The following is a 24,096-nucleotide window of genomic DNA, read 5'->3' as shown; positions in this document are numbered from 1 at the left end:
ATCAGTAACAGGAACTGCAAACAAAGTCTAGGGATCAGCAAGCTCTGAAACTGGACTAATCTTGATTAGCAAGGCGGCAAAACAAGAGATTTTTTTTTTTTTTTTTTTAAGAGACAAGCAGAACAGATACAGTAAACACTTATAAATGCTATAAATCGGCTATCACAGCCTACACAAACAATTTGCAACAGTTACAGATATTTAAAGTAACAAACTGAGAAACAAGTGCAATATCAGAATAAATGCAGAATAAAACAGTAGCAATGTATCAGCAAACAGGCGAAAATACAGTAGCAAGATAAATAGAAGTGGAAAGCCACAAAAAATACTTATATCAGGTAAAAACATTTATCGGTAACATACCTAAATATGATTGTAGATTCTTTTTTGTAAGACCAGTTGCTCCTACTACTATTGGAATTGTCTGTGTATCTTTCCTCCACATTGCTCTCATTTCTGTCTGCAAATCCTGATACTGTAGTCACTGGGTGTAGCGATTTCAATGATCAATGCTACTTTTGTCTTCTTTTCATGGACCACTATATCTGGTTTTCTCACATCTCTCCTTTGAACTGTTGGTAATGGGTGATCCCATGTGATGTAGACTTCATATTTTCTATTTTGCTTCATGGCTCATGTTTCCACCATTTTTCAGCTACTTCAGTATTATAATGTTTGTACAATCCCTAGTGCAACAGTCTTGCCACATTATTTTTAAGCCTCTTTTATAGGGCATACCATTACCTCACAGCCTCAGCTAGAAAGTCTACTGCTACCACATATCTCCTTCCAACCCTGCTGTATGCATGTTCTATACTTGTAAACCTTCAAGCTACTCAAAAATCAAAATTGGAGACATGCTACAATACAGTTGCAAACTTTGCTACGAAACGTAACAGGGAAACTCACCTTTGTGAATCTCTGAAAAAACTACACTGGCTAGAGGATCCACAACATCTCTTATACAGTCAACTGCTCACTGCACACAGACTGATTAATAAATGAGAGAATTTCCCTTCATTACATGACATTTTAAAACATTACTCCCCTCAAGAATCCTACTCACTAGCCTGAAAAATCTGACAACCACCACCAAATCAAATAGCTCTGGAGACTCACTGTACTAAAATTAGGTTGCTAACTCTGGAACAAACTAGCTCAATCCCTAAAACAGGCAGACAGAAGTTCACAGTTCAGTCTTCTACTGAAAAAAAATTCTAAGAGACTCTTGGCTTTGCCCATGCATCCCCACAAGGTTAACCAAAAATGTGAGCATTCCTCATCCATTCATCAAGCCTAAATACTAATATCAGCATTACTCTACACTAATACTGCAAGGAACTACCACATTTCAATTAATCCCTAACACTAGCTCTAGCCCCATGCAAATTTCTTCTCTTCCTAACTAATATTGAGCGATGTTATCATACCCGGATCTATTCTACTAGTCAACCAGCTACTACTACTACTACTACTATATTAACCAAATTGTTATCTAAATAAGATTTAACATGTGTGTCAAAAATATTAATTTTCTTTTACCCCAAAAACTTACTTAATTACATGTTTAATGTTAGCCACTATGAGCTTTGTTTCTTTGTACCAATACCAAAAATCAAATGTTTATTAATTTTATTTACTCCCGAAACATACTTAATAGAGTGTTAAATACAAGCCCCTTTGAACTGAGTTTCTCAGTACTTATATCAAAATCAAATATTTAACTAAACTAAATTGTAATTGTATTACTATATTATTATGTTCTGTGTATGTGGAGCTTTTCTCCCTGGGCCTCTGCTGAAACATGGTTACTTTAAACCCAGTTGCACTTTCCCAGTAAACAAAGGCAAATAAATAATTAAAATGCATTATGTATAAGCCTCATTAACATGTGATAACCATCAGTGGACTATGTGTTCCAGAATCTTTAATGGAATTCATAGCAGTGCTAAAAAGAAAATAAATTCAGTTGTGTCATTTAACTTTCCTATACAACATGGCTGATTGCATGGCTGTGGCTTCTTTGTTAAAAGATGATTTTTTTCATTTTTTTTAAACTAACCACAGTCCTCAATGTGTTATTTACCCAATGTGGGCATTTTTGATAGTCTTGCAAATCTGCATATAAATCCTTATGTTGTGCTATGGATAAGTAACTGGTTGTCTGACAGAGCCTATATGGTTTCCGCAAAAGTACCTTACAAAGAGGATCCTAGGCCTAAAGCATTTGTCCTACATGGACAGACTCAAAAGCCTCCAACTATTCTCTGTCTCATATCGCCTACTTAGAGGCGATCTCTGCTTGGCTTACAAAGCCATGTTTGACCCAGCTCTGTTAGAAATGCTATCTCTAAAGAAATCCCAATCCTTCCGCACCACATGCTCCAGAGACCTCAACCTCATTATCACAATTAACAGAACATGCTGGAGGGACAGGTTCATAACCCAGAGATTGCCCATGCTATGGAATAGATTTCCCATAAATGTCAAGCAGAGCACCTCACTGGCCCTTTTCCAAGAGAAACCTTGATGAGGAAATAGAAAATTCATCCTGGGGATCACTCCAGTGGCTCTACTCGATAGAGGCACTGGGAACTAAGGTCAGGTGGCATGATGCCTGGGTAATCCTATGGGTTAGGCTTGTAAAGGCCCCAGGGCCATTAGCCTAGTACACAACTATGAACCTATGAACATCTGCCAATTCTGAAAGCAAAATAATTTATCAGTGGTATACCACCGGGCTCTCCTATTTGACATATATGTATATATAAAACACCTATGTAGTTATGTTAAATGTCACTAGCAGCTTAAACACATTTTGGCATTCCAGAGCATTTTCTGAAACATCGTCTTAAAAAGCATAAGATAAACAAATGAAAATAATTTGTGAGCACTAAAAGCTATTACAGTTGCACAGTTTGCAATGTTATCAGTAAGAGGTATTCTTTACAGTGGTAATAGTCAGTGCATATATAGTCTTTCCATTAATATTATAAAATATTAAGAATTTGCACAAACCGAAAATAATGTATTTTTGCTAAATTTTCACAAACTAATTGTTATAGCTTGGAAACTATATAATCAAGACATATATTGTTAGAACACTTTTGTTAACCAGACATAAGCGTTCACATAACAGCAAGAGTTTCCTCCCAGAATACATGTTTATTGAGATATTTACAGAAGGAGAGAAACATATACTTAATTGTATAATTAGTAATACAAGTAATACTGAATATCTCTCAGTGCAACTTACAGTGCAAATAACAAAGTTTGTTTTCTTTAACAATATCTAAGGTTTCTCCTACTGCCATATCACTGTAATTCACTTGTTTTTAAAGTATTAAGTATGTATGGAAACATTGCTTATTTTCGTAATTACCATTAGTAACAATATACCCAGTGTAATGTGATAGAAATGGACATTGGCAATGAATTTTCTTGTCTCCCACCATTGTATTTCACACCATATCACTCAATAGCCTGTAAGCCATTCAGTTATAATAATATGGACATAAACATGAACATTTGAGTAATACTTGTAAACAGGGATTAATTTTTCTAATGCATGTCATACTAGAGTAATAATCATAGTGTTTGTTTGTGTCTTTCGGCTTTTCCTGGTTAGGGGTAGCCACAGCGGAACTCTGGTCCGCTAATGATCGGTAGTTGATTTTTACGTGCCGAGTTACCAGCCCTGACACACAACCTTCAACGAAGGTACGCCCATTCACATATGTCTCCACGCAGAAGACGCTCTAGCTGAGAATCGAACCGGACAGTGTCTTTACTGTGAGGCGACAACGCTACAGCAGTACGTGTAGTTTTGTTAATAAATCCTGGCCCTGTGTAATGCTGCCTATTGTTAGCTGGTAAGTCACTTAGTTAAAGAAGCTGGTCCCAAAAGAGATCTGAATGCCATAATGACCTATAGGTGTTAACTAGAAGTATATGAAAAGGTATTATAAGCTTGAGTGAGATGTATGTTTCTCAGATCTTCAGGCCAGCATTCCTGACCTATAGTTAACTAAGTTTGCAGATGACTATAAATTAGGTGCTTTGTTCGCTCTTCAACCAACTCACAATTGCTCCAACATGAGATAGACCATGTTAACAATCGATGCAAGAACCATGGTCTCAATTTAATTGTAAAAAATGTTGCATAGTTCATTTTGGAAAACATAATAGTTTCACTTAGATGATGCACCCATCCTATCAGACACTAATGCAAGGGATTTTACCACTCTGGTTGATAATCCCTTATCATTTGACCATCATGTCTCCACAGTAGTTAAGAAAGCATTTTATCTAGCTCATCTAATTTTCAAAGGGAATTTTCACTAGAGTCAAAGAAATCTTCATCCCCCTTTACTTGTATCTTATCAAATCACTTATTGAATATTATGCACCTTTCCGCATGTATTTGTCTAAACATATCACATAGCTTGAAATATCTCATAAATTCATAACTAAAAATATCAGTGGCCTCAGAAATGTTAGTTATCAGGAGAGACTGGCATGCCTTTCTTTACTTAGTCAGAATTCTCCATGGAGATCAGTGTCTAGATTTCTGACCCATGAAAGATCTATCTCTTTTTGACGTCCCATTCCTTTGTAGAACTAATTGCGCCATAAATAATCAACTAAAAGAACTAAGCCTTCATCGGCAGATAAATAAAAGAAGTTGGTTTGATTGACTCTTATTCCCATGTATCCTTCACATCTGGAACAAACTTCGACTACCTGCCAAGCAGAGTAGCACCCTTGTCACCTTCAAGTTAAACCTAGATAATTGGGTGGGCAGCTTCAAATTCTCCCCAAAACTATCTTGTTTTGCCCTCCTTGAGTCTTGAGTGAACCTTTGAATAGAGTCGTTTGACTAGGCTTATAATGGCCTGCAGACTGATTGCCTAGTACTTGTCTATTAACCTAAAAACATTAGATACTGAAGACCCAGCATTATCACATACCCAACTATGACAGCTAAGACACTGACATAATTAATAGCCTTGTTTTTAACAATGTAGCAATAACTGAATATGCCTATGTGCCAAAAGACTATATCCTTTTCAAATTGTATAGAATGACTTAGATTTCAATAGTGTAAGTCCAGTGGGCAGATAATGTCTTTATGAATTGTTCATTCTAATACTACTTTGCGTCTCACATTGATCCTAATAGTATTTATATTTACAAAAACTACATCAAGACTTTTTCCTTTTTTAATGTTGGTGTCAAGCCTTTACTTCTTGGTTTTAGTATCCTTTTACTTTGGTTAACAAAAACCCTACTTGAATTCTCAAAACCCTTCACTATAGGTAAATCCTCTTTATCTTCATCTTCCGTTAGTGAACCACATTTATGTTATACACAAATTTATATTTCTTATATATGTTCTATAGTATTAATATTTTGCAACTCACTTTCCCTTGCTCTCCTAGCCTCCTTACAGCTGTCTGTATTACATTGTCACCTGTTTGAGTTCTTTCTGAAGCTGCATATTTTATAATAATAGTCATGATCAGAATATTAGTAGTGGACAGTCGATACAAGAATGCAACTTTTTCTTACATTTACAACACAGCAACTTATGTATTTAACCCTATCCTATTTCACCACATAAAAGGCATATTTTTAACATGACCCAACTGAATGACTAAAATCACTACAAAAATAACAAAATTTAGTCTTTCCTGAGTATTTCATGGTGCACTTGTGACCATTATTATGCATTACACCAGGAATGTGCACTATAATGTTGTACTTATTTTTTAATATTGCCTAAACAGTCAGTTCTCCAGTCCAAAGTCTCATTTTATCATAAATATGATACACATCGGTTACTTTTTCACAGTAAGAATCAAAAATACATATCATCTGAATCTACATCAGAAGTATGAAATTGATCAGACACTTTATGCTTGGTTTGGAAGTTCTTTGTTTTTTAGAAGTTAAAGACTTCAAAAAAGTAATACCTAATTATTTTGCTCAAGCAACTATAAAAACATATTGATCACTTTGTAGGACTCAAAAACCCTTCAGAAAAAAGTGTTTTGTCTAAATTCATTAATCTATTTACATTGTTTGTTATTATCCCCAACAGTGAAATAACACTGTTCAGCAGTTCATACCTGTTGATAACTTTATCTTGCTTATGGGGAATTGGAAAGTGGACAATGCTACTCTAACACAGGAGAACAATTTGTTTGTCTTGTCATAGTAGAAGCAGCTATGGTGATATTTTTTAATGTTAAATCCTTGATGTGTTATTCTTTGCATAAGCGTGGTTTCTAATAACTAATCAAAATGCTTCTTATACCCCTTGTGACCCTGATAGAGGAATCCTGCAATAACAGTAAGCATTCCTCCATCCCTTCCTTGCTAGCTTCATACCTACCAATGACAGACAATAGTAATAGAATCCTTGTGTATTCTGTTGCCAGGTCATCAGTAATAATGGACAGCTCATATATGTCATCCTTGCTCTATGATTCTGCTACCCCTCCAGCCACCTCTGTGTCAGATTTGAGGTTTGAAAAAGTCAGGGAATTTCCACAGTGCCCTGGCCAAATTTCCCCTAGTGAGTACAGTTATTGCCTGGGGTCTCCGATGAAAACAGGCCACTGACCTAGCAGCACTAACACTGTGAACAAAAGATAAATTAAAACAAAGTGCACATGGTTGTTACACATCTTTATTATTACTCGTCACGATTATCTGCACTGAAAAAAAATGAAAATATACAGTCCTGCAGAAAAGCTGATTAAAATTCAGCTAATGAAATAAACAGTCAAGAAAAAAATATATTTTTCCTGGGAAGGAATCAAAATACTTAGCTGTTATGTTTTTGAGTTAGCAATTAAAAAGTGGTTACAGTATTATAATCCTTTGAATTTAACTGTACTGGGTGAGCGCTGTGTCAGTGGCAGCTGTTTTTAATATGCATCTCTGCAGTATAATAGAGACTGTTTGAGAAAGATCAGCTGCAGTGTTTGACGTTATCCATGAATGTGTAGTTTACACTGCAGCTTGTGATGCTTTATGGTTACAGGTGTTGTCGTAAGATTTGTAGTTTCTTCACATTTCAGTAAAGATTATTAGAAATGAAATGGCTGAAGTGCCTGTCAATGAAAATGGCCTCATTGCCAGTTGTTGCATCCACGTAGAATTAACTGAATTAATTTATATATAAAATTATTGGTTTTATGAGAAATATAGTACTTTTTCACAATTTGTCAAAAGATTTTAGCATGGTTTTAATAAAATAGTCAAGTGAGCTACATTTAAAAAAAAAACAGATGCATTTATTAAAAGATGTCAAAATATTCTTGTAGAGATTGGATAATTATTCAAAAATACACACTTGTTTGCCATTGTTATTTGAGTGTTCAAACACCCCCATATTTCTGCAATTCATTAAAAATGCTGACTTTCAGAAAGATGTAGGAACAAGAGGATGCATTATATTTGCCTATACATGGGCTTTTCTTAACTTTGTCCAAAAGTAGAGATTTTCATAGAATTCGTATCACTTAAGCTCTCAGGGTTCAATAAGTCAGTTTAGAAAAAATAGATTTTCATTTAGCTGTCATGTTATTTAGGAACAATGCTGCAGTAACTCTGCTGTGATTGTAACAGCTGAAGACTGATACAGTTGTTAATTCCAACACTAAGCCAGAATTCCTGCAGCTGTCAAATGAATGTCAGTGCACATATATACTAGATCAACCAGATTTTTTTTTCAAACTCTTTGGCATTATGTTAAAATATCTCCTGCAGTCTGTGAAGCTAGTATGTTTTATGCTATCAGACATGGGTTGGTCCTTGTAATGGCTCTTTAGGTATAAGAACTTTAACATGTTTTTTTTTCTTACTGCTTTTAATCTGCAATATTCATATTCTTCAAATCAGACTACTACAAGTTTGATTTCTACTTGTTGGCTGTTCAGTGACTGGAGCGCAACAGCATCCGATCTAGGCATGGTTCTATACACCTTTTTTTCTTTTTAGTTTTTGGTTTGAATAAATGTTGTTTTTTGTGTGTTAACTTGGTGCAGTTTTTCTGTTTTTGCTTTATGGTTCTATACTATCAACAATTACACCGTCTTCATGCTCCTGTCTCCATTTAATTTTTATGCAAAACAAACACACTAGATTTGTCCCAATTTATATCTGTGTTGTTGTTGTGTCTTTTGGCTTATCCTGGTTAGGGGTCACCACACCGGAACTCCGGTCCACTAATGTTTGGTAGTGGATTTTTACGTGCCGAGTTACCAGCCCTGATGCACAACCTTCAACGAAGGCACACCCATTCACGCATGCCTCCACACAGAAGATGCTCTAGCTGAGAATCGAACGCAACAACGTCTTGCTGTGAGGTGACAACGCTACCGCAGCACCACTACCGCGGGTTCACAATTTATATCTGTGTATAAAATTATATACTACATGTATGACAATAGCTATACCATAGATGAAAGTAGAAAAAAGGGTAATATTAACATATATATATATATATATATATATATATATATATATATATATATATATATTTACGTATGTATGTATATATGGGTCTACTTCTAAATTTCAAACTTTCAAACTGATGACTTTCTTATGGTCGAGACCATAAGATCAAAGTTTTGAATCATTGAAATTTAAATAAAAAAAAATAAAGACAAAACATTTTTTTTTAATGTTTTTGCAGGGGGGGGGGTCAAGCCCCCATGCACCCCCACATGCCCTGCTAATTAAATATGCCAGTTCCGAGATCACACTACAATGAGGAAAATCGTAAATATACTGCTCCGTGCTGACGGCGATCTTCATTTAAACAGTTCAAAGTTTAAAAACTTCAATCTTATGGTCTCGACCATAAGAAAGTCGATGTTTTGAAAGTTTGAAATTTTTTTCATGGGTGTATTTATTTACACAATTCTTAATGATACCCTTAAAAAACAATATTCAGTCATTTTTTGTTGTGAAACATATGTTGGATGCTAACAGAAGTGCAGATTTTATTTCTGTGGTGATAGCCTTTGATGTCCTTCCATATCACTGTTTTAGTATTCTTTACCAAAGGGATTCCCTGCCAAGGGTGGCAATGTGTAGCCAGTATACCAAAGTCTTAGGATTTACAGATGTTGTACATCACATGTATGGTCCCTGCTGAAGGCATAGGGCATAAAGGTGATGTACAAATGTACTCAATACTTCTTTGCCACTAGTGTAAATGCCTTCATTGAATGTCATTCTGATTGCTCCTTCTTCAATGCTGGTTACCAAGCCATGTTTCAGGTAAGTGCCCTGTTGGGGTTTCTTCTTAACCTTCTTTCTTTTTCAGTGTTGTAGGTTAACATGTCATCAAGAAAGTGAAAATGTCTGTGTGGGAGCCACAGTCTCCATAAGGATTGTCAAAAGCATTGTTTCATTTGTTTGGGTGCTTTTCATGACCACACATAGTGTTCTATCTGCCAGACATTTGTCCCTAAGATTCTACATAGTCATCTCTCCTCCTTGTCCATTTATCTGGAGAACCAACATCTTAAATTGTTGGTGTATGGTGCGATGGTGGAATCCTCCCTGTCCTGAAGGTCAGCCACCTGCCAAGGAAAAAGGCCAAAAGAGTCGAGCCTGATTTGCCCCCCCCCCCTCCTTATGCTCAAGCCTTTTCCCTTTCTCCTTCTGGATGCATGTATTTCTCCTACTTCCTGGGACTGTTGTTCCTCCTGGTCGCTATTTCAGTCCTGAGGTATGTACATCCGTACAGCACCTTTTGTCCAACACCTTGAGCAGGGAGCATAGGTGTGACATATGATGTTTATAAAATCCTAAGGGTTTGGTATACTATCTGTGCACTGGGCTACCCTTGGCAGGGAACTCCTTTAGTAAAAAATATTGCAACAATGAGGAGAAGAGCATCTACTGTTATGGTAAAGATTTTACACATTGAAAACTACCTCACACAATACCAACTTATACTTAACCCAGACAAAACAAAATGAATGGTATTCTCCAATCACAAATTAAACAGTAACAACCCCTCTTTTGCCACTTACTCATCCAATAAAACCAAAATTGAACTGGTAGAACCCACCAAATTATTTGGAGTAACAACAGCTCATTCTCTTAAATTCGATAGACACCTAGTTCTCACCATCAAAGGTTCACATGGAACTAGGTACCCTATAGAGAGCAGAACCATATCTTATTAACCCAACCAGACACTCCGTAGCAAAACCTCAATTACAATCTACCCTCCTGTACACCTCCTCTGTGTTCACAAACTTATAAAAACTGACATAAACAGATTAAAAGTATGCTGCAACAAAACTGCAAAATTTGCAGCCCACCTGCCATCAAGAACACACCAGTGTTTCGTCATTCACACATTAAATTGGGTTGAACTGCCCAATCTACTATCCCTCAACCAGCTAACATTTGCCTACTCAGTACTCTACAACCCTGATAACTGCCCTGCACTCAGTAACTTAATTCAACCATATTCTAACAGCAGAGCTCCCAGGTCCTCTGACCAGTTTCTACTAACAGTCACTAAGACCAATAACAGTTTTGAGACACCCTCTTCTCTAAAACGCATATCCAAAAAATGGAACTTAATAGCACAGAACATAAGAACTACCACTAATAAGATTACATTTAAGACACTTCTTGGGGAGTATCTTACCAGCAACTGACTATGCTCCTGCAATACTCCAGGCAGACAATCTCTTTTTTGTTTTCCTCTCAACTCAAATTTCACTTTGCTCTGACTACTCCCTAAAATACTAAACCTGCTTTTTAACTCTATATATATATATATATATATATATATATATATATATATATATATATATATATACCAACTGTTAGTTTTTATTTTATAAGAAATGTAAACAAATGTGTACTAAATGTCCTCTACTTTTACTTTATACGAGAAACCTTACATTTTACTGTACATTACTGAATAGGAACTATTATGTAATTTTGTTCTGTTATCACTGTAAATGTATTCTGTATTGGAGTTTCTCTCCCCGGGCCTCCACTGAAAATGGGCCTTAGCCAAGTCGGACACTCCCGTTAAACAAATGTAAAATAAATAAATAAATAAATATACAACCATACTTTTTTAGTTCATATTCTGCAGTACTTTATAATCTCTAGGTCCCATCTCCACCATTTGGAGATCTGACCTAACTTCCGGACACTGTCTGGGCAAAGTTTTGCATTTGACAAATGCCTGTGTGGGTTATTCTGGGTATACCTGTTTCCTCTCACATCCAACAGTGTGATGTATAATTTTATATGCTAAGAAAAAAATTAATTAAAATTAAGTAAACAATAAAAGAATGTTTAGAACTAAAAATGGTTTTGAACTTTGCCATCAGTCATATGTGCATGAAAAATTTGGGGCACTTCATTCTCGTGGAGATGGTGACTAACATTGCTGGTTTATCTGTCTCCCTGTCTCAAGAAAAAAAGGCCCATGAACAAAGCACGATCCTTCCCTAATATAATATGGCACCAGAATTTGTGCATAAAATAACTGAATTGAATAACTGGTTTCACAGATCTACCACTGGGAGATGGTTTTGACAGTGCATCCACATGATGGAGAGCTGAGGGAGTCTCAAGCCTAATTTATTAGTAATGGCTCCCACATTCCTGCCCTGTATGTATACTTCCTGAACAGGAAATTTGCTTCCTTTCAGTAACATTTAAGGCAATTTCATACCTATGGAGATTTCTGTAAGAAATGAACAATCTGAGGATGACACTCCCTAATGCTTAAGCTTAAAAAAAGAAAATGTACTACCATATGATTTAACCCTGGAAGATATGCAGGTTTGTGACACCACTAAAATATGGTTCAAGGATTAATTCTTAATCAGAAATGTGGAGTTTTATGAAAAAAAAAATACAATTCTCTTGCACACAAATCCACCAAACATTGCAAAAAGCTTTACTCTTGCATAGTTCTAGATTGTAATGCTGCAGTTAACTCATTTACATCTATACTATTCTCCCTATATAATATACTGTTCCCACACAATCAAATAAAATAAAACAAACTAAAGCAGGTGGGTGAATTAAGACAACTATTTAAACTATTAGATGAAGTCTTAAAAAACTGTAAAACAAGTATCTTTGTGGAAAACTGAACAAAGATTTATAGCCTGCCCAAGCATAGCAAATTAATCAGTTAGAAGATGTAAGGGTGACTTCCCAAAAAGGCAGCCAATTCCCCTCTTCAACCAACCTAAAAATTCAGTAAACATTTCAATCAATTTACAGACGGTACCAAAAACAGCAACCCATCTACAGCCAAAACATTATGGCCCTACATGGTCTTTCTTCAATAGAATACTTTTCCAATGAGTTTAGTCATCTTTCTACTCCTGATCCCAGAGTTCACCTTTCCTGGATGCATGCAGGTCATTATTCTCTCCACAATTTTATTTCAAAAACATCAGATCCAATGATATACAAAGACTGCTTGAAGAAAAGCCTACAGATGCACCTGTGCTTATAGACAGTTCGCACCTTTGATTTATTACAACCTGGTCAGAACACACCATTACCCCCTCAAACATATCTACATCCCTTTGCAAAAACGTATTATCTGGCATCTGGATAAATACCACTACAAAGGCTATTCAAAAAATTTATCAACTCAACTCACCATCGAATCTCATGCCAGTTTCTATCTTCTATACTCTATAAATATTCTAGAAAGGCAGGCCTACATACACTTACCAGAATACTTCAAAACTCAGGGCCTTCTCTCTGTTCATCAGACTGCTCCTCATTTGGATTCAGTTTCAATGGAACTTGATGGATTACCTATTGTCAAATATGGACAAGAGCTTATTGACCAAAGCAATTTTTACTGACCTCTACAAAGCCTTCATTATAGATGTTCATCAGTTACCACATATTCACTATTAGCAAGTCCAAATGCAATACAGTTGTTTCAAAACTTTCAGTCTGAAAATGTGTTTGAGAATTGAACCAGAAACAAGAAACACATTCTGTTTTAGGACCTTTTTCTACTTTCTGTACATTAACAAACTCCCCCATGATCACCCACAAATTCCAATTTTACTCCGCATAGATGATTTGGTCATCCACAGATTACACTCTGCTTCCTCAGAAATAAAGTCCTAAGTCCAACATAACCTCAAAACTATTAACAATTGATTTATCAGCAGGAAAGGAAATCCTTAACTGCTCCAATACCAAGCCAATGCTTTTTGGAACAAAACCAACACTATTATTTGGTTCCAGAGGTCAGCATATCATAGATCACAACAATAACCCTGTCACAACAACAAAGTCTTATAACACTATGGTCTTTTGGTATTCAGAAACCTCATTTTTTCATCTTTACTTCAAAAATACCAGAATTAAAATCTAAAAACTTTGTTGAAAAGTTGTACATTCTCTCATTCCCTGTCGACCATGGAAGCAATAGGTAATGGAGTTCTACTCGCACAATTCAGCTACTGTGGAAAACTGGCCCCTGCCATCACCATTAGGGTTAAGTCATTGTTTTCCTCTTAAAAGAGAACCTAAACTATCTACAAACCACCACAAATGTAATTTGCCACAAATCTGTGCAAAACTGTAGCATATTAGTCACAATCCACAAATATCTAAACTCCTTCTATGCTCACTCCTGTTTACGCTACTCAAACAAAACTAACTTACTCAGTTTGATGGAGATTCAAATTATGGAAGAGGACTTATTACTCCATGTTCACTCTGACAACACATACTCTGTTCTTACCCATTCATATCAAGAGACAGTATAGTGTAGCTCCCACTGTATTTCATTGTAGAAGTAATAGACTGCAGTTTTCCATTATACCACAAGGTGGAGCTCCTTTTCAGGAATATAAAAGACAATTTCGAAAGTGAAAGGGAGGAGACTGGAACACTAGCTGAAGGAGGGAAGACTGAAAGACCAGCTGAAGGGAAAAGGGCCTTGCAGCATAACTGGATTTTTTTTCTAGTGTTTTGGGACAGAGAAGAGAGGTAGCAGTTTGTGTCTGTCTCTTGCTGAAATCCTGGATGATGGTATTTTGTGGATTCAGGAGAGAAGTCTGAATCCAATAATTCCACGCCTGCATATGAGTCAAAAAGAAAATGAGTTCCCTTGGGCCTAGGCAGAGATGCCATAGATGACTACCAGAGTTCTGGAGGGTGATTTTCCATTTTTCTCGTCAGAGGAACTGAGGTACCTGGTCACTGGGATATTCTTGATGGAGTAGTGAGAGGTTTTTGTCCATCATTTTTATACTTTTATAAGATTGTGGATCCCCCCCAAAAATGCTTTGTGGATTACAAATAGCTGGGATCCATATGAGCTTCAACCTTGGGCCCCATCATGCTGGCAGTAGGACTGTAAGTAGTCACTGGCCAGTGAACAGGGTACAATAGAGTGTCTCATAGTTGGTCTGTTTAGATTGATATAGGGGATAGAGGGTCTTAGTACTGTTGCCTTAAAGACTCTTTATTGCTAAATGACATTTCATTTTCTCATATTTGTATTGTTGCATTATAAATCTTTATTGTTCAGTGACATTGCATTTTTCTCGTGTTAGTACTGCTGTCTTCAAGAATCTTTACTGCTCAATGACATTGCATCTTTTTCATATCTGTACTGTTGTATTATAACCCTTTTTTTTTCTCCCTCAATAACATTTCATTTTTTTCCGTGTTTGTATTGCTGTATTATAAAAGCTTTACTGCTAATTGATATTGCCTTTGTGTGCATATTTGAATGTCAAGATCTTTTCTGTTGAGTTCTGGGGAAGGGGGTAAATGTACGGTTTCTTTACATGCATATCTCACTCTGCCTTACTGCTAACTGTTGCACTGTTGAAGTAATTTATTTGTTGTGCTATTTCCCTTTAAACTAAAGTGTCACCTAGAACAAAATCTATCACTTGCCACCTTGGGGTGTTAGGCCTAAAGAAGGGGTGTCACCAGAGTCAGGTAGGAAGGAACCCATATCTACTTCAACAACACCTGTGGTGCGCTACAATAGTAACCACAATGTTTTTAACATTTGGCAATAAGTCTGAAATTCCATCTCCCTGAATATCAGAAAACATCGAAAACTACCCCAACTTCTGATCTAAACTTAGAATCCTCTTATAAACAATGCCTAAATGCATCTGCTTTAAGCACATCTGACATGGTCACAAAGATCTTGTAATCATTTAATAAACCATACACATGCTAGTCCTTTATCATCTATAACACTTCACTGCCATACTTCTTAACCTGCCGTCTCAGTTCATACTCCTCTTAACTTTAATATCATTGAATCTTGAGCCACTAACCTATAGCAACTTTTCATTTCAATAAAAACACCCGATATTATGCATGTTTTTTACATTACAAAAAAAGTGGTGTATTGTCTTAGCCTATATAAATAGGAGCTGTAAATTCAATTCTTATTCATTAGTGTAAATGTATCTAATTGAAACTAGTTGCATGTTTTATGTTTCTTTATCAGTGTGTGTACTTATGTGCCTTATATGTTTTTGATTATCTTGGTTTCTTTTTCTTCTTTTTTCCCCTGCTCAGTGTGAAATAGGTCTGCATAGATCAGTGTTCTAGCCTGGTTAAGATTGCCAAATTAAATAAAATAATATGGATGGACATGCTCCACCTAAAAAAAAAACAAATCCCGGAGAGCCACACGCTCTAGAGATATAAACCTCACCACAACGATAAATAGAACATGCTGGAGGGATAGATTCCTATCCCAGAGACTCCCCATGCTTTGGAACAGGATTCCAATATACATCAGGCAGAGCTCCTCACTAACACTCTTCAAAAGAAACCTTGACAAGTTAATGGGAAACAGAAAATTTAGCCTGGGGATCACTGCAGTGGCTGTGCTGGACAGTGGCGCAGGGAACTAATGGCTCTGCTGGACAGAGGCACAGGGATCTAATCTAAGTGGGTGGCGAAAGCCAACACATTCTGGCTAGGCTTATAAATGCCCTCAGGCAGATAGCCTAGTACTTACCTATGAACCTATAATAATGAATAAATTAATGGGCATTGTAATGAATAAATTAATGCATAAACAAATGAATAAAAAAGTAATCATGTTATAACTCAATAATATTCTTCAAGGCTTAGATCAACCTTTTGTGCAATACTGCCACTTGAGGATTTGCAAAATGCAGGATCACCAAAATGATCAAAATTCAGTACAGATAGTGACCATACTCTAAGCAGCCCCAACATTTTGGCAAGATATCAAATGTTTCTGTAATATATTTGATAAATGCAGTACCAGCCATGTCCATATAACATTTCAATGCAATGAAAAATTCATAAACAAAACACAGTGGTAAATTTCTCAGTAGCGTTACACTTGAGGGAAAGCTAGACTCACGTTTAAAAAATATTCCCAGGTGTTTTCTTTCAAATTTGAAACAAAACTTTGTAGACCCCCTACTCATCTTTTTATTTTTAAGAATATTGTTGTAGGCTTAGCTCTTGGCATCTGGTGACAAGATACAATGATCTTTATCAATAAAGTTGAACCTGCAACTGATTCAGGTAGCTATCAACCCACCTGTCTTAACCTGTATCATCTGTAGAGTTGTGGAAATACTGCTGAGGGAATTGGTTCAAAAACTATAGAGAGCTACCTTATCTGGACATAAAGTAGTATGTTTTTCAAAAGGTAGGTAATGTTTTTATTCTTGGTCTATTTCTCAGAAAAGTCACTCCTGTGCTGGATGAAGGATTGACGGTGCATATGTCTCATCTTGGTCTTGAAAGACATCTAATACAATCTAATGTATAATGATTATAGATGAACCCTTTAAACTAAGGTTTAATATTTATGAGATGTGCTGGACAGCTTACCGGATCCCAGAAAGAAACCTAATGGTTACATTAAGTGGCCAGTTCTCCACAACAGCTGAAGAAATTTATGGGAATCCCAAGACTTACACTTTGGCCTTTTCCTTTTGGCATCTTCTTCTCAGATGCCCAGGTGATACCAACAATCTCTATAAATACTATGCTTGTTTATTACTGCATATACAGTCCATTTCTCTTGTTATTTCAACAAATGTAGCTGTAAACCAAGCCTGGCATAAAAGAAATGGGCAGAATAGACACATACATAAATGTAACATAACTTACCTTTGAAAATCAAACATTTTCTGTCACTTTTTATTCTGTTCTTGTCATTAAAAAAATGAGAAGAATCAAAAAGTGTAGTTATTGGCAGAGACCTCTCATTTGCTCTACAAGTTGCCATAATAGTGAGAAAGTCCTTTAATGAGGTTGATATATCCAAGGAAAGTTCTAGTCACTCTAATAATGTCAGTATGCTTCTTATTGGCTTCACCAATCACTGTGGAAAACGTTCCTACATATGAACTCCTAACCAAGTGCATGTTTAACTGAAGAATAGAGGTAATGTTGTACAACTAAAGCAGCTGCAGCAGTTCATTACTTACAGGCCACAAAGGTGTATAGGTCTGAGTTGCTTCAGTTTTGTAATGTCTCCTGAGAGGTGACCCAAGCCTTACACTCAAATCCAGATGAGAATCTGTGACTGGAAGAAATAGTCATGAGAGACAACACATTTATACATATATCACCTCAAAACTGTTATTAACAACTGCAGCAAGTGCAGAGTCATAGTGAGAATGCCCTGGCGTTGACTCGTGATAAAGGTGCAGTTAGCACCTTAAGTAGCTCAAGGATTTGGCAACACACTGGCAGGGAAGGATAGGCATTTGCATTCTGGAATGTGAAGGGCAGAGGTTCATCCTGAGGATGTGTGTCATGCACATAATAACATAAGATCATATCACAACCACAGAAGAATTCCCAGATCATTATTTCAACAGTCTATGGGATTCAGTAGCTGACATCTCTGGATGCTACCAAGTGCAGGGTAAATAAGTTATATTTCATAGGCTCAAGGGTTCATAGGCGGTTACTAGGCTATTGACCTGAGCGCTTTAAGCCTTGCCTATTACACCCATTATATTTCATGAGAAGAAGTGTAGTCAGTGCAGATTATTATTAGTAATGACTGCCCATGTCGAAGAGGGATGTGGGAACTATTCCTGGCAAGAATTTGTGGTTTCCCATCCATTCATCCAGGCTCCTTTTTAACAGAGTCATAGAGGTGTTCTGCTTAACATGACTTATTAGCCTATTCCAGAAAAGTGGCAACCTCTGTGAGATCAGTTTGACTCTGCAGCATGTCCTATTTAAACTCCAGGCCAGATGTAGGTCATGGGAGTGGGTAATTTTAGTCCCATTTGACTTACGGATGTGCATTTAGAAAAACAATTAGTTTAGTAGCAGTATGGCACTAGGGTGCCTCAGTTTTCTGTCATATCCTGAATCTGTATCAGATTAGGCCAGGGAAGGAAAAACATTCAGTATGGTAGATCCAACGATTGAGGAAACACATCAGAAATAGCTAATGGTCGACTGTGGGAGGCACAAAAATGTAGTAACAAATGCAGCAGGATCATCAACTAGTGTTTCCCTTCCATTCCCTTTGGAATATATTCACACTCCGAATAATACAGTGCCATTTCACCTCAGCATTTAAAAGGAAGTTAATTACATGAGTACATGGAAATTATTGCTTGGGAACCTAACAACTTTGTTCAACTTTCTTGAAGGTCACTAAGCTGTAGGATTTGTACTTAACCAATGAACTCAGCACATTGTTTGTTGTCTGTCATGTTCCTTTCTACTGCTTTGTTACCAGAAAATGTACATTGTTTGATTTTGCCTTCAAAAGTAAGTAGCTTGGATCTTTTAAAAAATAGCTGTCAGGTTGCTCACTACTACATTTTAATTCATATTTCAAATACATTCATGTGTCTTTTAAGAAATATATCATTATTCAATGTAAAACAGTATGTTTTGATATCAGTTTAATTTGTTGGTTTCTTTCTCCGTAATTTAACACTTTTATCAGCAATACATAGGTGACTAAAATATAGCATTTAATTTTTAGAAAGCATAAAGGAAGAAACCATTATTTTTTCTCTTTCTCTCATACACACACACACACACACACACACACACACACACACACACACACACACACACACACTTCCTCTCTCCCTCTGTCATAAGTGAGGTTTGAATGACTCTTATCAGAATTTATAAAGATACATAAACATTCCATTGGGTTTTCAAACTAGATGCATGGTGCAGTATTCAGAACAATATAGTACTTTGTTCATTCAAAATAAGCCCGAAATACATTGATGTAAATTGCAGATATGGGGACTGCATAAATGACCACAGTAAAGGGCATCAGTACTATTTATTTTGAAGCAAATGTTTCTAAAGCCTTGAAGGTTCAGCAAAGTATATTAATAAAACTGCAAAATGTAGTGCCGTGTTTGGTGTGTTCTATTATAGTCTGATGTAACATCAAAATTTAAGTAAAAACTTATTACTTTACAGAAAGCCAAGAAAAGTAACTGTTTATGCCAGAGTGCTTTCTAATTGCATTGTTATGAGGTGGATATTAGAATAATGCCTCTGCTTATATTTTTGTGTAATCTTTGTGTACTAAAACATGCATCTAAGTTGTTAGTCTTTTCTCTATAGTAACTCAAATGTTTTATAATGTAACGTCATTCTTTAGACAGCATTTAATATGTGCATTATAAGACCTTGCCAACATATACTCATACCATTTCTGTCAGCTATGAAAGAGTATGACATGTAATGCTGATGAGGTCTGTGTTTGTTTGATTTTAGTGTAGCCCCTTTGCATTCGTACCATTATATACTTGACAGAATGGACACTAAGCCTGTAGGATCACTGTGGTTTCTTCCTCCTCATTTTGTACCACTTTTTTCTGCTTACCAGCCGTCGGAAGTAATAACCGTTTTTATTTATTTATTTGTTTGCTTGCTTTTTGTTTGTTTTCGTCGAGATTATATGAGATTATCTCTGTGAACTTCTGGTACTACAATTTATATCCTTGGTTTATTCTCTGAAAGTATATTTAGAGTCTGTGCATTTTTTTAACTTTGTTCTTCAATACTGGAATGTATTCAGTCAATTTGTTCACCATTTTTACAACATGACAGTGATTGACTAATAACCCATGTGATAGTGAGTTGTAAATACAATGTATTATGACCTGATATTAGAGCAATTAATTCAGTGATTTAGTTTTACTGGAGCATGCACTTTTTTCTGTTTTTGATTTGTACTTTGGTAATCATATCTTTAATTTCTGTTTGATCTCTTTCTTCCTTTTTCTGCTTTTGCCTCTGTCTTATACTAATTCAGACAATTTTGGAGGAAGATGTAGAGGATCCAGTATACCAGGTAATCTCTGGAGTCACAAACATTTCAAGCTCTGATTATAATTTGTGAATGAATTATCGGTGAATATTTGAAAATAGTTAAGTAAAATATTTGCATTTTCGATTAATATTTGAAAACAAGAAGTACAATAAGTGTTAAATCCAATAAAAATTAAATATTGTACTTTCGATTTACTAATATAGCAAATAATGGATAATGGTGTTAGTACAATCTCTGTTCATATTCATATCATCACCACTCCTTCTGCAGTACTGACCACATAATAGGTTAAATTATTGTCCAAAATACTTATTTGCTTTATCACTTCTAACATTAGTTTGCCTTCTTCAGACTCACCTTTTTTTTTTTTTTTCAATAATAATTCTTTATTATTTTTCAACTTGTTCATACAAACATTTGAGTGAGAAAAGAAAAATAGGTAATTTCCAAACAATGCTTCTAACAACAATTCTACAATATATGTACACGATTTACATGAATGCTTCCATCATTTAACAAAAAGCAATAAAGAAGAACATATGAAGAGCCTTATCAGTAGGCCTAATATCTTGTAGTAATTTAATTTCTGATCAAATTTGACTTTATAGTATATATGTGCAGGGGTTTACCTGGTCTCGGTACTTTAAGCCAGTATAATATTGAAAATTTGTTCCCAGATCTTCAAATTATTTATATCTTTGCTATGGTCATTGATTAGTAATTTGTGGGCTAATATATGTTTCATCACTAAAATCTTGAAGTTGTCCCATGAAGTTTGAGATGGATTCAACCAATTTGTAGCTATGTAGAGTTTCATTAACAAACAGATATTTATAAGTATGGTCATTTGAGATCTAGATAGATAGTTTGGAGGGATATATAATATCATAAATTCCCAAGAAAGCATTGAATTTTGATAACCTATCTTTGAACTGCTGTTTCATCTCCATTATATGAAAGCCTCAGGCAATATTTTTTCTACTTTATTACCAGTCAAGGATTGGGCTATCTATGGCTTTCATAAATTATTTTACATATGCCATCTCTTAGTAGAGAGAGAACACTAAAAATGTTTAGTAGTGAGTACTAAGTATATCTTAACAAAACTAGTCGTACAATAATGGATATATCCTGGCTAGCTTAGTGTAGTCTGCTACAGGGAAGTATTTTCTTAGCACTGATGAGTTAGTATATTTTATGTTAGTATTCAGATATCATGTACAAAATTATTCCACCAATTTGTTCCTCAAGCAAAACACACACACACACACACACACACACACACACACACACACACACACACACACACACACACACACGCAGTCATTCAGTCCAGCAGTACTAAACAAGCCCTCTAATGTTTGACATAATTTTGATTTGTGTTTTTAAATATTTTAATAAAAGAGAATATGATATTTTGAGAAGCAAATAATAAATAATCAATGTACAGTGATCTATACATTATGTAGACCCATCCCTCTTCAGAGTGCTTGTAGAACACTTTAAGCACCTTTTGTTTTCCAAATAATATGTACTCATATAAGAAATGCCAAGAAGAATAAACATTTAAATCAATTTCAGTAATGCAGAAATATATTTCCATAAACATCTTCCCATCTTCCAATTTTTTTAACGTTTCATTTTCCATTTGCACTTCCCTTGCCCTGTAAATATCTTTCTTGCATGATTGTAATTACCTTGTGCTCCAATTACTTTGCAGTTTTCTGTTGTTTCACTTTTCTGCTTTCCTTTTCTGCTTCCTGGTGGATGCTGGTGTTACAGTACATTGTGTTTGAAGCTGGGCATGAACCAATCCATGAACCTGGTACAGAAGAAAATATTTATCAGGTACAACAGTATTTCTGGTTAACATAAAGAAACTTTTTTGTTTTATTTGAAAGAATGCAGATGAATATTTATTTATTTGGTTATCTGTTTATTTTGGATTTATTTCTTTTATCCTCATCTGTTCATGTATGTGTTTTCTTGGAAATATGTGTGTCTATAGGATTTTTCTCAGTGGCATAACATTATTACAACATTTTGGCAACAGTCATATGATACAGAATAGTCTGGCAAAACAACAGAATATTGTTTTTGAAAATGAACAGGCTTCATGAATGCTTTTTTCTAACTTGGAATCTTGTTGTTTTGATTTAATGTACTGAGACAAATACTCCATGTGGTAATAAGGTCCATTATTGTCAGTATTTGCTTTTAGAAAAAATGTATTAGTCCCTACTGAAGTCATTGTAAAATGACTGTGGTAACACCTGCTGGTCATATTTTGTTTCTGCATAACATACAACAACATTATTGTACAAAACTCCTTTTAATGTTGACATTGGAAATCTAAAAATGTGCACTGCTAACTTCTTTAAACAAGTACTTCAGTTATTAAAACATTTAGAATCTGTCAACAAGTGGTACTGTTTACTTTTGTTTTAGAAGAGGCCCAGTTAGAGATTACACAGAAATAAAACTTAATGCCAAAAATGGATTAGTTTAAGTATTGCTGATGAGCAAAAATGTGGAATTCCCACAAATAATATTGCAAATAATTCTTAAGATAATGCAAGCAGATGCTTTTGTTATAGCCATAGAGTTGTTCAAATTAATGTGGTAAAAGTATGCAGAAAATGCATGCATTATGCACACTGTACATACACATTATAAGAGTATTACATAGGTCTAGATGAAAACAGCTACCATCATATATATGCAAATAAAATAAAAAGAAAATATCAACAAATATCTAAAAGACTCTGCCAGATCTGGAATGCTAGATAGGAAGGAAAACTGAGAGAACTCTATAGATAATACAGTTAAATGAGATGGTTGTGGTAAGAAAGCCCAAAGTGGAGGATTGAAAATAGTCAAGAGGACGTTTTTACATAAAAGTTTTGGGAGAGGTAAGGTAGATGTACTCTTCTCTAGGATATTAAACATAAAAGGAAATAGTAAGATGTATTTATTTATTTTATTTTACAGTTGTTTACCGGGAAGGTCCAACTGGACAGAGCTGTCCGTTTTCAGCGGAGTCCCGGGGAGAAAAGCTCCAGAACAATTGCTAATACACTATACATAAGATATTTACACATTCATTTATAAAAATATAGCAGACAATACCATATGATTGCATACAAAAAAAAAAAACTAAAAGTAGTGGTGAAATAAAGAAAAACAATGAGTTTGCTAAAAGGGAAATATAAGAACCTGTTTATAATCTTGTTTGTGAAATGCAGAGGGAAACAAGTAATCCCAACAGTAGGAATCTATTATGGGTTGAAGATTACTGCTGACTGAGGCTAGCAGATATAATCTGGAAACCAGTGCTGTTATGATTTCAAATAAGGCGAGCTGTCTTTTCTGGGGAATGGAAAGATGGGTGATACTGTGGTTTAAGAAGTAATGGCATGGGAAGTAAAGGCATGAGAAAAGACATTGGGATAGAAGCTATGAATTACGAGAGATGAGAGGATCAAATGGAGTGTATTAAAAAACGTAGAAAAAGTGGCACCAGGAAGAGCAGTAGCTTATCTTCTCTAGAAACAGAAAAAGAGAAGGGTGGTAGAATTGACATGTTTGTCATAATGTTAGACATTTTCAGTAATGTAATCGTTGAAGAAAGTGATATAAGGTTGATAGACAATACACATCATGTGGACATAGAAGAAATAACCTGGAAAGGGAAAAAATGAAGGGTGTTAGAATGAACATGGAATTTATAAAACAAATTCAGACAAATT

At 35.5% G+C, this 24,096-nt stretch overlaps 1 protein-coding gene across 6 annotated transcripts in view; it reads left to right on the top strand.

The window, feature by feature from the left end:
• DAB1 (DAB adaptor protein 1) overlaps window positions 1–24,096 on the top strand; it is a 2,980,230-nt gene that overhangs the window by 2,543,045 nt on the left and 413,089 nt on the right. For 4 of the 6 annotated variants that reach the window (XM_044085518.1, XM_044085519.1, XM_044085516.1 and 1 more), the window contains exons 9-10: window positions 20,330–20,368; window positions 22,130–22,195. The exons of the other annotated variants lie outside the window; for them this stretch is intronic. In XM_044085518.1, coding sequence (XP_043941453.1) covers window positions 20,330–20,368; window positions 22,130–22,195 — 105 coding nt within the window. The remainder of the gene's footprint in view (window positions 1–20,329; window positions 20,369–22,129; window positions 22,196–24,096) is intronic. 6 annotated transcript variants of the gene reach the window in all.

Source organism: Protopterus annectens, chromosome 10.part0 (genome assembly GCF_019279795.1).
Source record: "Protopterus annectens isolate FY-2018-M chromosome 10.part0, PAN1.0, whole genome shotgun sequence".
Taxonomy (NCBI): domain Eukaryota; kingdom Metazoa; phylum Chordata; order Ceratodontiformes; family Protopteridae; genus Protopterus; species Protopterus annectens.
Note: the sequence above shows the minus strand (reverse complement) of the source record. Positions and strands in the feature narration are given on the sequence as shown.